General features: G+C 35.4%; 1 protein-coding gene across 7 annotated transcripts in view; it reads right to left on the bottom strand.

Moving 5' to 3' along the window:
* VPS13D (vacuolar protein sorting 13 homolog D) overlaps positions 1-15,105 on the bottom strand; it is a 256,779-nt gene that overhangs the window by 190,517 nt on the left and 51,157 nt on the right. For all 7 annotated transcript variants that reach the window (XR_010024193.1, XR_010024194.1, XM_063104869.1 and 4 more), the window contains exons 25-26: positions 7,846-8,028; positions 1,501-1,723 (exon numbers count right to left, since the gene is read on the bottom strand). Coding sequence is in view for 5 of the 7 variants with exons in the window: in XM_063104869.1 (XP_062960939.1) it covers positions 1,501-1,723; positions 7,846-8,028 (406 nt within the window). In the remaining 2 variants the exon portion in view is untranslated. The remainder of the gene's footprint in view (positions 1-1,500; positions 1,724-7,845; positions 8,029-15,105) is intronic.

Genomic DNA, 15,105 nt, shown 5'->3' with positions numbered 1-15,105 from the left:
GAATCATGTCTAACAGTTAATTAACATACCAGGGAACAAAATATTGTATATAACACCTGCTACTTAGCAGGCACTGAATAAATTAGTTCTTGATTAGATGTTTACATTGATAAATATACGAAACAGATAAAAGTGGAGCTGATCTGGTAGAAGGGAGTAATAAGGCACAGGAATTAAGTAGGCTTTAGAGATTCCCTAGGGTACCATCATGAAATCCTAGGAATACAGAGACACTGTAAAAACCACTGCCTTAATCCAAGGCAGCATATCCCTAACAGAAGAATTTCAGAAACAAATAGCAAATCCATAGGAGAAGCATTGCCAAGTAAGAGATCTTTCTATAAAATATCCCAAATCACTTCTTATAGGCATCCACCTATAAGAGTGGCCTTATCCCCACTCATCAGTGTCATCACAACAACACTAACACCAGGTTGCATTTCTTGAGAGACCCCTAGGTGCACCCTGCTCCATGCTCTATATGTGTTATACATATAGACTGGTAGGCAATATTACATAGGTTAACAATTAGGTTCTAGAAAAGGCTGCCAAAATTCACAGTCCAACTCTACCACACACAATCTATATAAACTTGGCCAAGTTGTTACTTAATCTCTCTAAACTTTCATCTCTTCACCTATAAAGTCGAGATAAAAAAAAAAAACCCCTACAGGGTGTTATGCGGATGAACTACTATTAGGATGATGATGAAGATGATCACTTTCCTGTCACCTCTAGGACTACAAGGCACTGTAGGGAGTTAACCACTCCTCAGCGCTATTTAAGAAAAGTCATTCAGCACCCTCCTCAGCTAGTGTCCTCCATTTCTCAAAGTCCAATTACACTAGACAGACCTTTGTGGCTAATTATATTCTGCTTCCCTCTCCAGTTCCTTAGAAAGCAGCACCTCTTATTCAACACATCACCCATCCAGAACACTTTAAAAACTGAAAAGCCAAAATTAGGTTCTCATTTGGAATGACTAATTCTCACATTCAAGAGAAGAGCACTAATAACTGAATGGTTCATATCTTTTAAAAATTGTTGCTTACAGTATCTCTGTTGTTACCTAATTCATACTAATATTTTTTTAAAGGGTTCTTTTCTATTTTTTAGAATTAAATAGTGACTTGCAAGGATAGTGTCTGGAGAGTGGCTTGCAAGGATGCAGGACTCATTCTATGTATACTACCACCATCTGGTGGCAATCATCTTGATCTATAAGAAAAAAGTCCTAATAGACGATCTAAAAATCTCTTTATTTACACTGTCTTACTAATTTAACTCTACTTTAGAAGTTATCCAATGCTAAATCTACACCTAAGACCCTTAAGCCTTCTAAAGCAATATCAAAATGCAATCGTCACTAAAGAAATGGTATCTCTTTGTTGGCACCTGCCTATACAGTGCATCCCCCCCCCCCCCCCGCCCACCCTAGGTTCCTGGAATAGTTCATGAATTTCCCCATCTTCATTATGCAGTTCTTTCCTCCTCTTTTACCTGGACTACTGGAAACTTGGCCGACACACACTGTGGCTTGTGGCCCTCGTTGCTTTGTGGAGGTACTGGGCATAAACTCACTCTTCAGGCTGCCCAGACTCATTCCAGCAGGAGGCATCACGAACAGCCCCTGGGAATGGGTCCCCTTGGGGTCCTCTGTGCTTGTCATTTTCCTCATACTGTGTTTGGGAGTACCCGCTGGGGAAGCTAAAGGCACAGATTCCTAGGAAAAAACAAAATAAAGTTAGAATCCAGCAATGAATGGCGGGGTTGGGGGGAGGGGGCTGTGTGACTATATGTTTAATGTCCCAGAAGTCCTACCCCAACTTCTAGGATCTTCAAAGACTATAATACTTGCACTTCCCTCAGCCTCCCAGATCCCATAAATAAGAGGGTAACAGGGTCATAACATTACTGCCACATATAATTATCTGCTGAGATGTTACATATAATTCAATACCTATTGAAAACTATAGCATTTTGCAGGAAGACACCATCTTTGGGCTCAAGAGCAGATGCCAAGATGCTAATTGCTTCAAGTGGTTTAATCTAGTCGAATGAAACAAAAGCAAATTTCTCAGCTATATTATATACTGCTGCTTTGCTAGGTGGGGGAGGAAGCTTACTGTTCTAAGAAAATATATCTAACGGTAACATGACTTCAATGGAATTGGCCATGGTAATGTGTTCACACTTTCTAGAGGTCCCCCTTCCTGGGGCTTACATTTCTCTTCTCTCTAAGTAACTGTGGAAATGAAAACAAAATGGAAAACGAAGGAGGTTAGCCATTCTTATTATGTTTCTGCTCAAGAGCATAAAAATTAAGAAGGGCTAGTACAGAATAAAATACATTCTATAATTTTGCTGAAAATACATACTATACTCTTTTCTTACATACTTAGTACCTTCAGTTAATTGCTAACAGGGAAAAATCTATTCCACCAGAACTATTCAATTATTGACTTGTAAACTTTCCGTGGTTTCTTCGTCCATGCCTCAGAGCTACATCTCTACAGTTTCTGAATCACCGGACTGTCCCCCTTTAGCCATTCCAGGGGACAAGCCGGGTGGAGGGGAGGACGGTTCTCCCTCTAGCACTGCCGTAGATGCTTATGCCTCTCAGCTTTGGTAAAGGAGACAAAAACACTGCTCTTCTTCACAGTTATCTTGAGTAGTAATTACAAGTAACAGTAAAAGAAACCACTCCTTACTTTCTACACTTTTTTTCTTTTTTTTGCAAGGGAAATTACTAGGTAAATGCTATTATTTTAAGTATTTCAGCATTAAAAACCTTCCCTCTTGCTTAGTTTAAACTCTGGGGAGCATTTGTTACTCTTTCATTTGATTCATTTTACATCCCCTCTGTAGTTGGTTTAAATAAATCAATGGCTTGAGGAGATTAACCCAACGCTTTTGAAAGATTCCGACTTAGAAATTATGGTTTAAGCACAAGCTATGGTTGAGAAAAATGAAAGAAAAGCATATGCAAAAATTCAAACCTGTACTCATTAAGACATGGATTTATGTAAAACAATTCCAAACACACAAGAGTCAAGGAACTTGAAGGCAAATGACCGCTCTGCAAGCTTGGATTTCAGGATTATTTCCTGTTCTTTAACCACCGGAATGCATCCTGGACAAACCTCACACGTTCAAATGTATTAAAGGGCAAATGCAAATGCAAAGTGATCTTCTGTGAAGAAGGTAACTATTTACTACATAAAGATCCTGATAAATTAAGTTTGACTGTATATGTGGAGAGGTAAACTTCACAGATATGTTTATCTGATTACAAATATTTTAACATGCGACACACGCCAAGCAGCCCTTATGGAATTCTACAGTACAACCACCAGTATGTAATAAGATTGTTTTTCTAGGACTTAAGGATATAAAATAAGATCACCAAGAAAGTACTACTCCAGGCTAAAAAAAAGAAATTATTTTTAATGGACCTTAACAAGGATTTCTCTACACAGGAGAGTTAATTCACCAAAAAATAAAAAATAAAAATAAATAAAAAATAAACTAATAAGAAGGCTTTCCCAAGTAATAAAATATTTTAAAGGGTTAGTGTTTTAGTTTTCTTTTTTTTTTGTCTTTTTCGTGACCGGCACTCAGCCAGTGAGTGCACTGGCCATTCCTATATAGGATCCGAACCCGCGGCGGGAGCGTCGCTGCGCTCCCGAGTGCGCCACGGGCTCGGCCCTTTAGTTTTCTTTTTAAAGACATGAAAGTGAATTGACTGCTGAATCCCATAAGGTTTTTCAGAAAAACCAGGAGGCAAAAACGTATATTGATACCTTGAAGAAAAAGCGATCCTTGTATGCACTCCCACTTAAAATCAAATCCTCAAAAACAAATACAGGAAAAATTTTTCATTAAGATGCTATAAACTACGTGCTATTATTTGCCTTAACAAAATAGAAACCCTTTTGCAAAAATTTCTTGAAATATTTTTGGCAATTCTTCCTCTGAGGCTAACTTCAGAACCAGCTCATAGGCCCATATATATATATCTGAAACAGAAAATCTGCCCATTACCTTTTTAGGAAGGATAGAGAAACAAAAATAGTATATTGAACTTGATCACCCATTCTAGCTATATCTGATCTCTTCCTAAAAAATTTTGTCTGGCCTCAAAATCAAGATTTATCACAAATATATTCCAAAAAACTTATATAGGTTTAAAAGACAGTTCCCAAGGAGGAATTGAACTCTTTCTTGGACAGTAACGGTAGCAGAGTTGGAACAAAGATGCTGTATCCTGAGGTGACACTGGAGACAATATTCACGTGCAAACACAAATTCTAATAAACTTGTTTAATATCTAATCACGCTACTTATAAATACCTCATACTAGGGGAAAGTGAATAAGAATATTTAAAAGCAGTTACTAATCTTTCTTTTTATAAATAAATACTTCTTTTATGTTCTTTACGACTCTAGTGAATGAACAGCAAAACGGTTATCTATCAACTATGAAAATAGATAGGCCAAGGTTACCAGTTCACTACTAGGCCTACTGTGAAAGACCAGTGGTGGGTGATTTTGCTTTCACTCTCTTAAAAAATACACATAAGTGGAAGTCTCTTTCTCCTTTTCAAGGCGGCCTCTGGCAGTAAGGCCTATTATTCCAACAGGAGGGCACATAAATCATTGCAAAGGTTTCCTGAAGCAAGGTAAATGAGCAAGTTACCAATCGCCAGCCCTCTGTTTGAAGATAACCTATAAAACAGGCATGTACCTGGTAATGTGCTACCTTTCGCACTGCTAGACACTGCTGTTTTGGTTTTACCCTCTGCTTCTTGCAAGTGATGACTAAATCTGGTTTATCTGAACAGCTGGCCGTAAATGAAGTTTGGACAACTTGCCCTCTAACCCTTAGTCCAAACACCACATTCTGGGCCTGAGCCCAAGATTATCATACATGAACATGGTTCATATGGCTCTCACTGTCTTACTCTACCCCTTCCCACTTACTAAATCAAACATTTCTGGCTCAGGATGGTCAGGTTAGTAATAATGAGTCTGGGCTGGCTGGTTAGCCCATTTGGTTGGAGCATGGTGCTGATAAAACCAAGGTCCAGGGTTCAATCCCCATACCAGCCAGCCACCAAAAAAAAACAAAACGAAACAATGCACATGTAATAATGAGTCAATCGGTGAGTGAGAAGTAAAGGAAGAAAAATACAGAGATAGCAATTTTACTATTGTTATAACAATAACACGATCCAAGTTCAAGCATTGCCAACAAATATAGAGACTCCCTACTATTTTCTAAACCTAGTTGAGGTCCCAGGCAAAGTCCTAGTAAGGACTGCCACTCTAGTCCATCTTTCATTTTCTCTTCTTTCAACACCTAGAGAGGTGAACAACACCTGCCCAAATTTTTTCTGTAATCATCTTTCACTGCTTTCATCTAGGTCATTTTCATGAACTCACTGCCATACTCTTTAGAAAACTCAAAAGAGCTACAGCTGTTCAGGAAAAGGCCAATAGACATATACCAGGAACAGCCTTTGCCAGTTTACTTTCCTCACATAAACCTAACTCTAATACTGAGAGGTAGAATCATATCATGGAGTACTGAAGCCGGTTAGACACACCAAAGTCTAAGGTCCACAATGTATACCTTACTAGCTTACAAGCGAATACTTAATCTTTCTAAATCTCAACTTCTTTATCTGAAAAAATGGTATTAAAACACTAGATCCCTCTTAGGTTGCTAATGAGAACAAAATGAACAAATGTGCTGTGACATAGTAATTTAATACATATTTGGTCTCCGCACCCATTTCCTGGCACAGAGCTTCTAAAACTCCTATAACTACCTGAGTGATAGGGGTGATAGGAACATCAGAGCTTCTAAGACCCTTAGAATAGTATCTCTTTGTATGTTAATGAGATGACTGGTGGCTAAAAGCCCCTAAGATAGCTTCATGATGGGGGCTGATTACCAAAGGAACCAACCAAGTCATAGAGGGTTAGAACTTTCAGCCCCATTCCCTGAACCTCCTGGGAGGGAAAAGGGTCCAGAGATTGCCTTAACCACCAATGGACAATGATTTAATTAATCATGCCTACAAAATGGAACTCCCATTGAAACCCTAGACAGGGTTCAGAGAGCTATCAGGATGGTGAACACATCCACATGCCAGGAGGGTGGCATACCCCAATTCCATGGGGACAGAAGCTCCTGCGTTCCAGACCCTACTGGATCTTGCCCTATATGTATGCCTCTTCATCTGTCTGTCCATCTGTATCCTCTATTATAACCTTTATAATAAACCAGTAAATTTGTTTCCCTGAGTGCTATGAGCCATTATAGCAAATTATTGAAAATAAGGAGGGGATTGTGGGAACCCCTAATTTATAGCTGGTCAGTCATAAGTAAGTACAGGAGACCCAGACTTGTGATTGGTAGAAATGAGCCCTTAACCTGTGGGATCTGTGCTAACTTCAGATAGTACCATAATTGAATGTAGGACGCCCAGTTGGTATCCAGAGAGTGGGAGAATGCTTGGTATGGGGAAAAACCCCACCCATTTAGTGTCATAAGTATTGTGAGTAGAAGAAACAGTTTCCTTCTATATGTGAAGAGCTTAGCACAGGCTACACAGGCTGATATATAATAAGCATCCAACAATTATCAGCTATTTATTGCTATTTTTGTCAGTCTTGAGATCTCACAATCAAATATGATGTAAATCTTCTCAAAGGCCCTCTCTCTCCCTCTGTTATCACCTGTCAGACTAAAAACTGGCATAATGGGGTTGGCCCGTGGCTCACTCGGGAGAGTGTGGTGCTGATAACACCAAGGCCATGGGTTTGGATCCCACATAGGGATGGCCAGTTCGCTCACTTCGGAGAGTGTGGTGCCGACAACACCAAGTCAAGGGTTAAGATCCCCTTACTGGTCATCTTTAAAAAAAAAAAAAAAAAAAACTGGCATAACTACCAGGAAATTTCAGTGTTTTTCTGCACTGAATAAGCAGATAGAATGAAAAGCTCCTGAGGAAACCAGCAAGTAATGATGAAAACACACACCAAGAGTGACAAGACCTCATCTATAGTTCCAGAAATGTCACTCAATGGCCAGTTAGCTCACTTGGTTATAGCATGGTGTTGAGAACACCAAGGTCAAGAGTTTAGATTCCAGTATCAGCCAGCCGCCAAAACAAAAACAAACAGAAATGTCACTCAGTCTCCTCAAATAAAAAACGGGAGGAAAGGGACTAATTAGACTATCTCCAAGGTCCTCTCAGCTTTAAGAGTCTGTGATTACCTAGGTGTTTCCATTTTTCTTGTTTATTCTCAAAGGGTCCCAGTTTTTGCAAATGTAAAATGAAAATACTCATAATAGTAGTCCTCATTCTGATTAACTCCAAATATTGTTGTGAGAAATAAATAAATGGAAAAGTAACTTAAAACTGTAAAACAATATACTGTATAAGATTTTATTAAGATATTTTTAAATGGCTTCAGATAAACAATGGGCCAAATCATGTCCTCTGGAAAAAGCCATAGAGTGTAAAAAGTTGATATTATAGAAGGAATGCTTTTATACAAGGAAAGTACTATTAAAAGTTGGAAGGTTGGTCCCACTGGTTAGTTTGCTAAAACAAGTTACTATATACAGTTAGTAAGGATTATAACTTACACTACCTTAATTTAAAAGGTAAACTGAAAGGTCAGTGAAATTTTTTTTAAAAAGTATTCTTCAAACCACATATCCTAAAAAAGTAACAGCAATTAGGGATACTCTTATGGCAGCATATGAATTTTTCAATTAGTGTTCAAATACTAGTTGAACTGAAAAGGGAATGGATATTAATTGCTCACCTTATCTTGTAAGGAAAAGGTCCCAGGAAAACCGGCAAAGAGAAACTTGTTCTTGACTTTCAACTTCCCCAAATTTGCTACAATCAGATTATTTGATCTGGAACTTTCTGGGATAAGGAGAACAGGAGCACCAGCCTCAATATCCAGGAGAACCCGCGAATAGCGCTGGGCTTGATCTCTCACCTGAAATAAGGAGGAAAACTGACTGAAAGGTTCAATTAATTCCCTAATTTTACAATCAAATAACCTTGGGCTCCAAAAAGTTTTATGAATTTATAAAACTAGTAAAATCACACAAAGCATATTCTATGACAACCACTGAGTTGAATTAGAAAACATCAACAAGAAGATAATGGAAAATCCTCAAATATTTGGAAATTAAATTACATACTTAGTTTAACCCATAAGTCAAAAAAGAAATTACAAGGGAAATCAAAAAATACTTTTAACACCAAGGTCAAGGGTTCAGAGCCTCATACTGGCCAGCTGCCAAAAGAAAAAAGAAAAATATTTTGACTGAAATAATAAAGAAAACAGAGTATATCAAAATTTGTGGGATACACTTCAAACAATGCTTAGGGAAAAATGTACACCATGAAATGCTTACCTTAGAAAAGAATAAAGATTTAAAAATCAATAACTGAAGTTTCCAACTTAAGAAGCTGGAAAAAGAAAAGCAAACTAAACCTAAAGTAACTAGAAGTTAGAAAATAATAAAAAGCAGAAATCAATGATACAGAAAACAGATAACAACAGAGAAAAATCAAGTAAACATTTATAGAACACTGTATCCAACAATCACAGAATATACATTCTTTTCAAGTGCAAATGGTATATTTGCTAAGATTACGCCTGGACCACAATATAGGCCTCAATAAGCTGGTTATTTGAAAAGACTAATAAAACTGATAAATCAGGAAAAGGAAGGGAAAAAAAATCACCAGTAGGAAAGGGGTGGGGAACAATGCTACAGAACTTACAAATATTAAAAATATAAAGGAACCTATGAACAACACTCATTTTTTAAAAAAACCCAAACTACCTACAGCTATTTAGTGGTGAATGACTGAATGTTTTCCCCTACAGTCAGAAACAAGGTCAGGATATCTCGTCTCACCACTTCCTTTCAACATTGTACTGGAAGTCCTAGTCAATGTAAAAAGGCAAGAATAAGAAATAAAAGGTATAGGTTGGAAAGGAAAAAGTGAAACTCCCTTATTTGCAGACAACTTAATCATCTACGTAGAAAAATCCTAAAGAATCTAAAGGACCTAGAACTAATAAGGAAGTTTAGCAAGATTGGAGGAATACAAGGTAGGTAGATCAATATTAAAAAGTCAATTATATTTCTTATACTTTCAATGAAAAGTTGGACATAGATATTCTTTAAAAATTGGTATCATTTACAGTAGATCAAAACTTGAAATACAGAAAAAGGTGTAAGACTGGTACATCTAAAACCATAAAACACTGCTGAGAAAAATTAAAGACCTAATTAAATGGAGGGACATATTATACTCAAGGATCCAAAGACTCAATATTGTTAAAATGTCAGTTCTCCGGGCCGGCCCGTGGCTCACTCGGTAGAGTGCGGTGCTGATAACACCAAGGCCCCGGGTTCGGATCCCATATACGGATGGCTGGTTCGCTCACTGGCTGAGTGTGGTGCTGACAACACCAAGTCAAGGGTTAAGATCCCCTTACCGGTCATCTTTTAAAAAAAAAAAAAAAAAAAAAAAAATGTCAGTTCTCCACAAAATGATCTATAGATCCAATGCAATGCAATCCCAACCAAAACTGAAGCAGACTTAACTGTAGAAATTGACAGGCTGACTCTAAAATTCATATAGAAAAGCAAAGAACCTAGAATAGCCAAAATAATTTTGAAGACTGCTTTTAATAATGTTAAACTTACAGTTACCATATGACTCAGCAATTCCTCTCCTGGGTATTTATTCAAGAGAAATGAAAGCATAAATCCACATAAAGACCTAAATGTGAATATTCATAACACTTTTATTTATAATAGTCCAAAACTGGAAACTAACCAAATGTCTATCAAGAGGCCAAGGAGATAAACAAATTGTGTTATATTCAAACAATGGAATACTACTCAGCAATAAAAAGAAATAAAGTGCTGATACTTGCAACAACATGAATGGATCTCAAAAGCATTATGATAAGTGAAAGAAGCCAGACACAAATGACTACATACCAAATTATTTTGTTTATACAAAATTTTGTTGAAAGTGCAAAACTATAGTGATAGAAAGGAAACCAATGGCTGCCAGAGTGCAAAGGTTAGGGCAAGGGGACTGATTGCATAGCAGCAAGAGGACACTTGTTGGGATGATAGAAATCGATCACTGAAACATTCTAAATCTTGATTGTGGTTGTGGTTAAAAGACTGCACAGAGTTGTCAAAACTCATTGAATTGTACCTTAAAATAGCTTAATTTTATTGTATATGTTATACCCCAAAAAGATGACAAAAAGTACAATATAATAATATAATAAAACATTACACAATCATTGAAAGTATTATTTAAATGTTTCTTATATATTGATCAGTGTAAAAATATAGATTACAAAAGTGAAAAGTCAGATACTTTTAATTTTCTACCTTTATGCTTATTCATATTTTTCTATCTCCTATAAAAAACATTTATTACTTTTTTATGTCTTTTATCGACAAATAAAAATTGTATATAAATTTGTATTACTTTTTAAAAAGAGAAAAATATAAATATAAAAGTCTATTATTCCCAATACTGGCCAACCACAAAAAAAGGTGGTTTTTTTTGTTTGTTTGTTTGTTTGTTTTTTGAGGTGTTAGGCACTTATGTATGTCACAAGAATTTACAAAACAATAAACATTTTTTTCATTTTATTACTATATTTGTCAATATTCTCTATCTACCCATGGCTACTGCCTATTTGCTTTGATTTTAAGTACTTTAGAATTACAAATTAATCCATAGTCACTGTAAAAAATTTAGAAGATAAAGACAAACAAACAGAAGAAACTGAAATCACCCATAATCTCACCTCCAGAGATAAATACTAATCATTTTGGCAGTTTAGCATAGGAGTTAAGGGTATGAACTCTGATGTCTGACTACCTAAATCTGAATCCCCACTCTGCCCATTTATTAGCTTTGTGATCTTGGTTAAGTTGTTAAGGTCACTGTGCCTCGGTTTACTTACCTGTAAAATGGGAATAATAATAAGCCCTGCCTCAAAGAGCTGTTGTAAGCATTAAATGAGACAACACATAAAACACTTAGAAATGAATATGTAATAGCTATTATTAACATCAAATCAACACCATTTCCATTCAGTCTTTTTCTCCTATACATACAACTGCATTTTTTAAAGTTCAATAGATTAACTTACAGATTCAAAAATAATAAACTATTACTGGCATCCTGGATAGCTCTTACTTTTTTAAAAAAATGCCTTCATAGTTACATGTTAATGGGAAATGCACTGAATCATGAGTCAGACAACCAGAGTTAAGAGTTACAATGTTTCCTCATCTACATGTATAAAGGGGCAATAACACATCAGCCCGATACTCTCATCATAACTAGTAACCTTTTTTTTTCTTGTTTATATCTCCCTGTTAAAATACAAACTCCATGAGGACAATGACCTTGTCATTCTTGTTTTCCACTACATCCCTAGCACCTGGCAGACTATGTGACACATCATTCCTAAATAACTGAAGAAATAAACTAACAAGCTTGTTGTGAGGATCAAACAAGATAATATATGTGAAAGCTCCACATACATTATCCACTTTGAAAACTCCAAAGCATCGTTAATAGAAATAAGTAGTACCAAATGTACAGCATACTTATTTATGGTATCTTCATACTCCTCTTATAATTAAGTCAACAGAAGAACAGTAAGAAAAAATAACTCGCCACAACAGCTTATAGGGGCAAAACCCAGACTCCAGATTTTTTTCCCAAGATTTCTAAATTGCAATATCACTTTTTAGTTCCATCAGAAATCTGCACTCCCATTTGCTTAGGGAATAAAGAAGTTCAACAAATAAAAAAGACTACATGAAAAATGGAAGACACAGGAAAACTATCTCATACTTCTGGGGTAAAATATAAAGGAAATAATTTATATTTGGCCAAAACAAACCTGATACAATTGATATTCTTATCATTTCAAATATCAAGGTTAAAAAGAAACTTAAAGTCTCACTAACCATTATTTATAGACTTCAGAAAATACAGACATAAAAATCCAGCTATACCTGTCACCAATAAATCATTAGGAGAAAGGAATTTAAATTTCAAATATAATAGTCTCTTAATCTTATCAGGAAGTAAAATTAGGTCTTTAGTTGTCTCTATAAATTTAACTCAAAGAACTAGGATTAAGGATTCTTGAGATCAGCTTTCCTTCAAAGCCCACATATTCAACAAAGCTCAAAACAAAAAGAAATTCCTTTAACCTTCTACTTGTCTTATATAATTTAATAAAGCAAAACTTAAAAGATTTATCTTTAAATTCTGCTTAACTCAAGAAGTTAAATCCATTTACTCAAAAATGGACAAGTCTTGTTTCCTAACAGATGATTCAGCACAGTAAGACTTACTATTGTTTAAACCACACATGTAAAAATAATTGTTTTAAACGTACATAACAATTTTAACAGACATTAGGCAGAGTTGTATTGACAGTCAAAAAAATATTCATAGCTTCCAAACAATACCATTTATAGGAATCAATACAAAAAAATTTTAAAACTACATGTACAAAAACATTCATGGAAGCATTACTCAGAATGAAAAACTGGAAGCAATTTAAATATTAAATAGGGAACTGGGAAAATTAATGAATTATATGGTTACTACATAGGATAGCTACAAAAAATGCAAAGCAAGATGTTAAAAGTTTATTAAAAAGTTTAAGAAGCTGAATTCCAAAAGGGTTTGTATAAAATTAACGTGCTTTATGTACTTTATTACAGATACCATATGCTATCCTTAATTTAAAGTTTTTTTTAAGCATATGTAGACCATAACTGTAACACTATTTTATACCCAACAACTGGCCTAAAATAAAAGTCTGACAATACAAGTGTTAGCAAGGATATGAATTAAAAGGAATTCTTACACATTGCTAATGGGAGAATATAACTGAGACAACCATTTTGGAATACAATCTGGCACTATCTTGTAAAGATAAGCATGCGCACACACTATGGTAATGGCAGAATATAACTGAGACAACCATTTTGGAATACAATCTGGCACTATCTTGTAAAGATAAGCATGCGCAGACACTAGGGCCCAGTAACTCCACTCCTAAGCATCTCAGAGAAACTCTCATATATGTGCGTCATGAGACATGGTACACAATAGAAAAACGTGAGTAACTCAAATCTTCAACAAGAAAATGGATTAAGTCATCAATGAAATACAACAGTGAAAATAAATGAAATTCAATCACATGAAAAAATAGGAAGAATCTTATTAACACTCTAAGTGAAAAAAAAAAGCAAGTTTCAGAACATTAAATACAGTTTAATAACATTTTTATAAAGATCAAAACAAGCAAAGCAAAAGATACTGTTTAGGAACTTTTTTTTTCAAATTTTAAAGAGATTAATAGCCCCAAAACTCACAAGAGTGGTTACCTGCGGAGCTGACAGGAGAATGAGATAGAGAAGGAACACAGATATACACACACAGCAGGCTTAGGAATGTTTGCATTCTCAGTTTGGTGGTGGGTTCTTAGATGTTCATTTTATTATTAGACTCTGTAACTAACATACATGCTACAGATAATCTTTTATATGTGTCACTCTTTTTTTCTAAGTTTTTAAAGACAGAAAAAAAAGCTTATATATACCACGATTTATAACCACGGAAAAAAATCAATGAAAATAAATTAAAACATGGCTATGGTTCTAGACTGGTAAAACTATATGATTCTATAATTTTTTTCAGATTTTCTAGAATTTGATTATGCTACTTTTACATTTTTAAAAAATACAACCTCTGGAAGATAAATGGGAAATCAGTAACACTGGTTGCTTCCAGGGAGAGAGACTGGATGGCTGAGAAAAAGTAACTCTTCAAAATGCTCTTTTTTACTTTGATTCTATGCCAAATCAATATATAACGTATTCAAAATTTTTAAATTTAAATTAAATTAAAACAAAATTTTTAAATGTTGCCACTACAAAGACAGATTTCTTAAATTATTTCTTAAATTACAATCTTTTACCTAATAAAGTTTTCTTTAAAAAAAAAAAAAAAAAAAAAAGGAAGGGGCCAGCCTGTGGCTCACTCGAGAGAGTGTGGTGCTGATAACACCAAGGCCACACATTCAGATCCCACACAGGGATGGCTGGTTAGCTCACTGGTGAGCGTGGTGCTGACAATAACAAGTCAAGGGTTAAGATCCCCTTAACGGTCATCTTTTAAAAAAATAAAAATAAAAATAAATAAAAAATAAAAGGAAAAATAACAAGTTTTTAAAAATAATTATTACATTGTAATTATTTTCTGTGGTTCCCAAACTGCAATGAGACACTCACAGGGGCACTGCCAGGACATTTTAAATTTTTGAGGGAAACTCAACATCTGTGAGACACTGCACAGACTACCAGCTTCAGGTAGCTCACATTAATATTAGACCATGCTGCATTCTTTTCAATGAGGGTGTATCTTTGCAAAGCTGGGTCTTCAGCAGTTGCTGTGATAAATAAGTACCATGAGAAAGTAAACATGGAACAGGAAATGAGCATTGTGGTGTCCAACCTGATTCCAAGTTTGAGAAGTTACGCAGTGCCAAGAGGCACATACATCTTACTAATAAGTAACTACGGTTATTTAAGAATGAAATAAAAATATTCTTTCAATTCATGTGTTGTCATTCAACTTTTCAAACAGCTACTAAGTTGTTAGGACATATGTACTTATCAAGTTTAGACTTAAATACTTTGTAAATGGAAATACCATTAGGTGTTTCTTGTGGCCTAGGATGTGCCATGAAAAAACTATCAAGGTATTAAGGGTGCCATGAACTGAGAAGTTTGAGAACTTCTAATCTATCTGGAAAAACTCTACAGCTTCCCAAGAGAAGTATCCCCACAAAAATCCTAAAAGGGACCAGAAGTCTTAAATGTTATTCGTAAATGTCCTTTATCTTTTTTTAGAGAAATCTAAAGCTGAACTTTACAGGTAATTAAGGTGTGATATAATAAATAATGAATAAAGCTCTCTAATC

This window comes from Cynocephalus volans, chromosome 8, assembly GCF_027409185.1.
Source record: "Cynocephalus volans isolate mCynVol1 chromosome 8, mCynVol1.pri, whole genome shotgun sequence".
NCBI lineage: Eukaryota > Metazoa > Chordata > Mammalia > Dermoptera > Cynocephalidae > Cynocephalus > Cynocephalus volans.
This window is presented reverse-complemented; position numbering and strand designations above follow the sequence as displayed.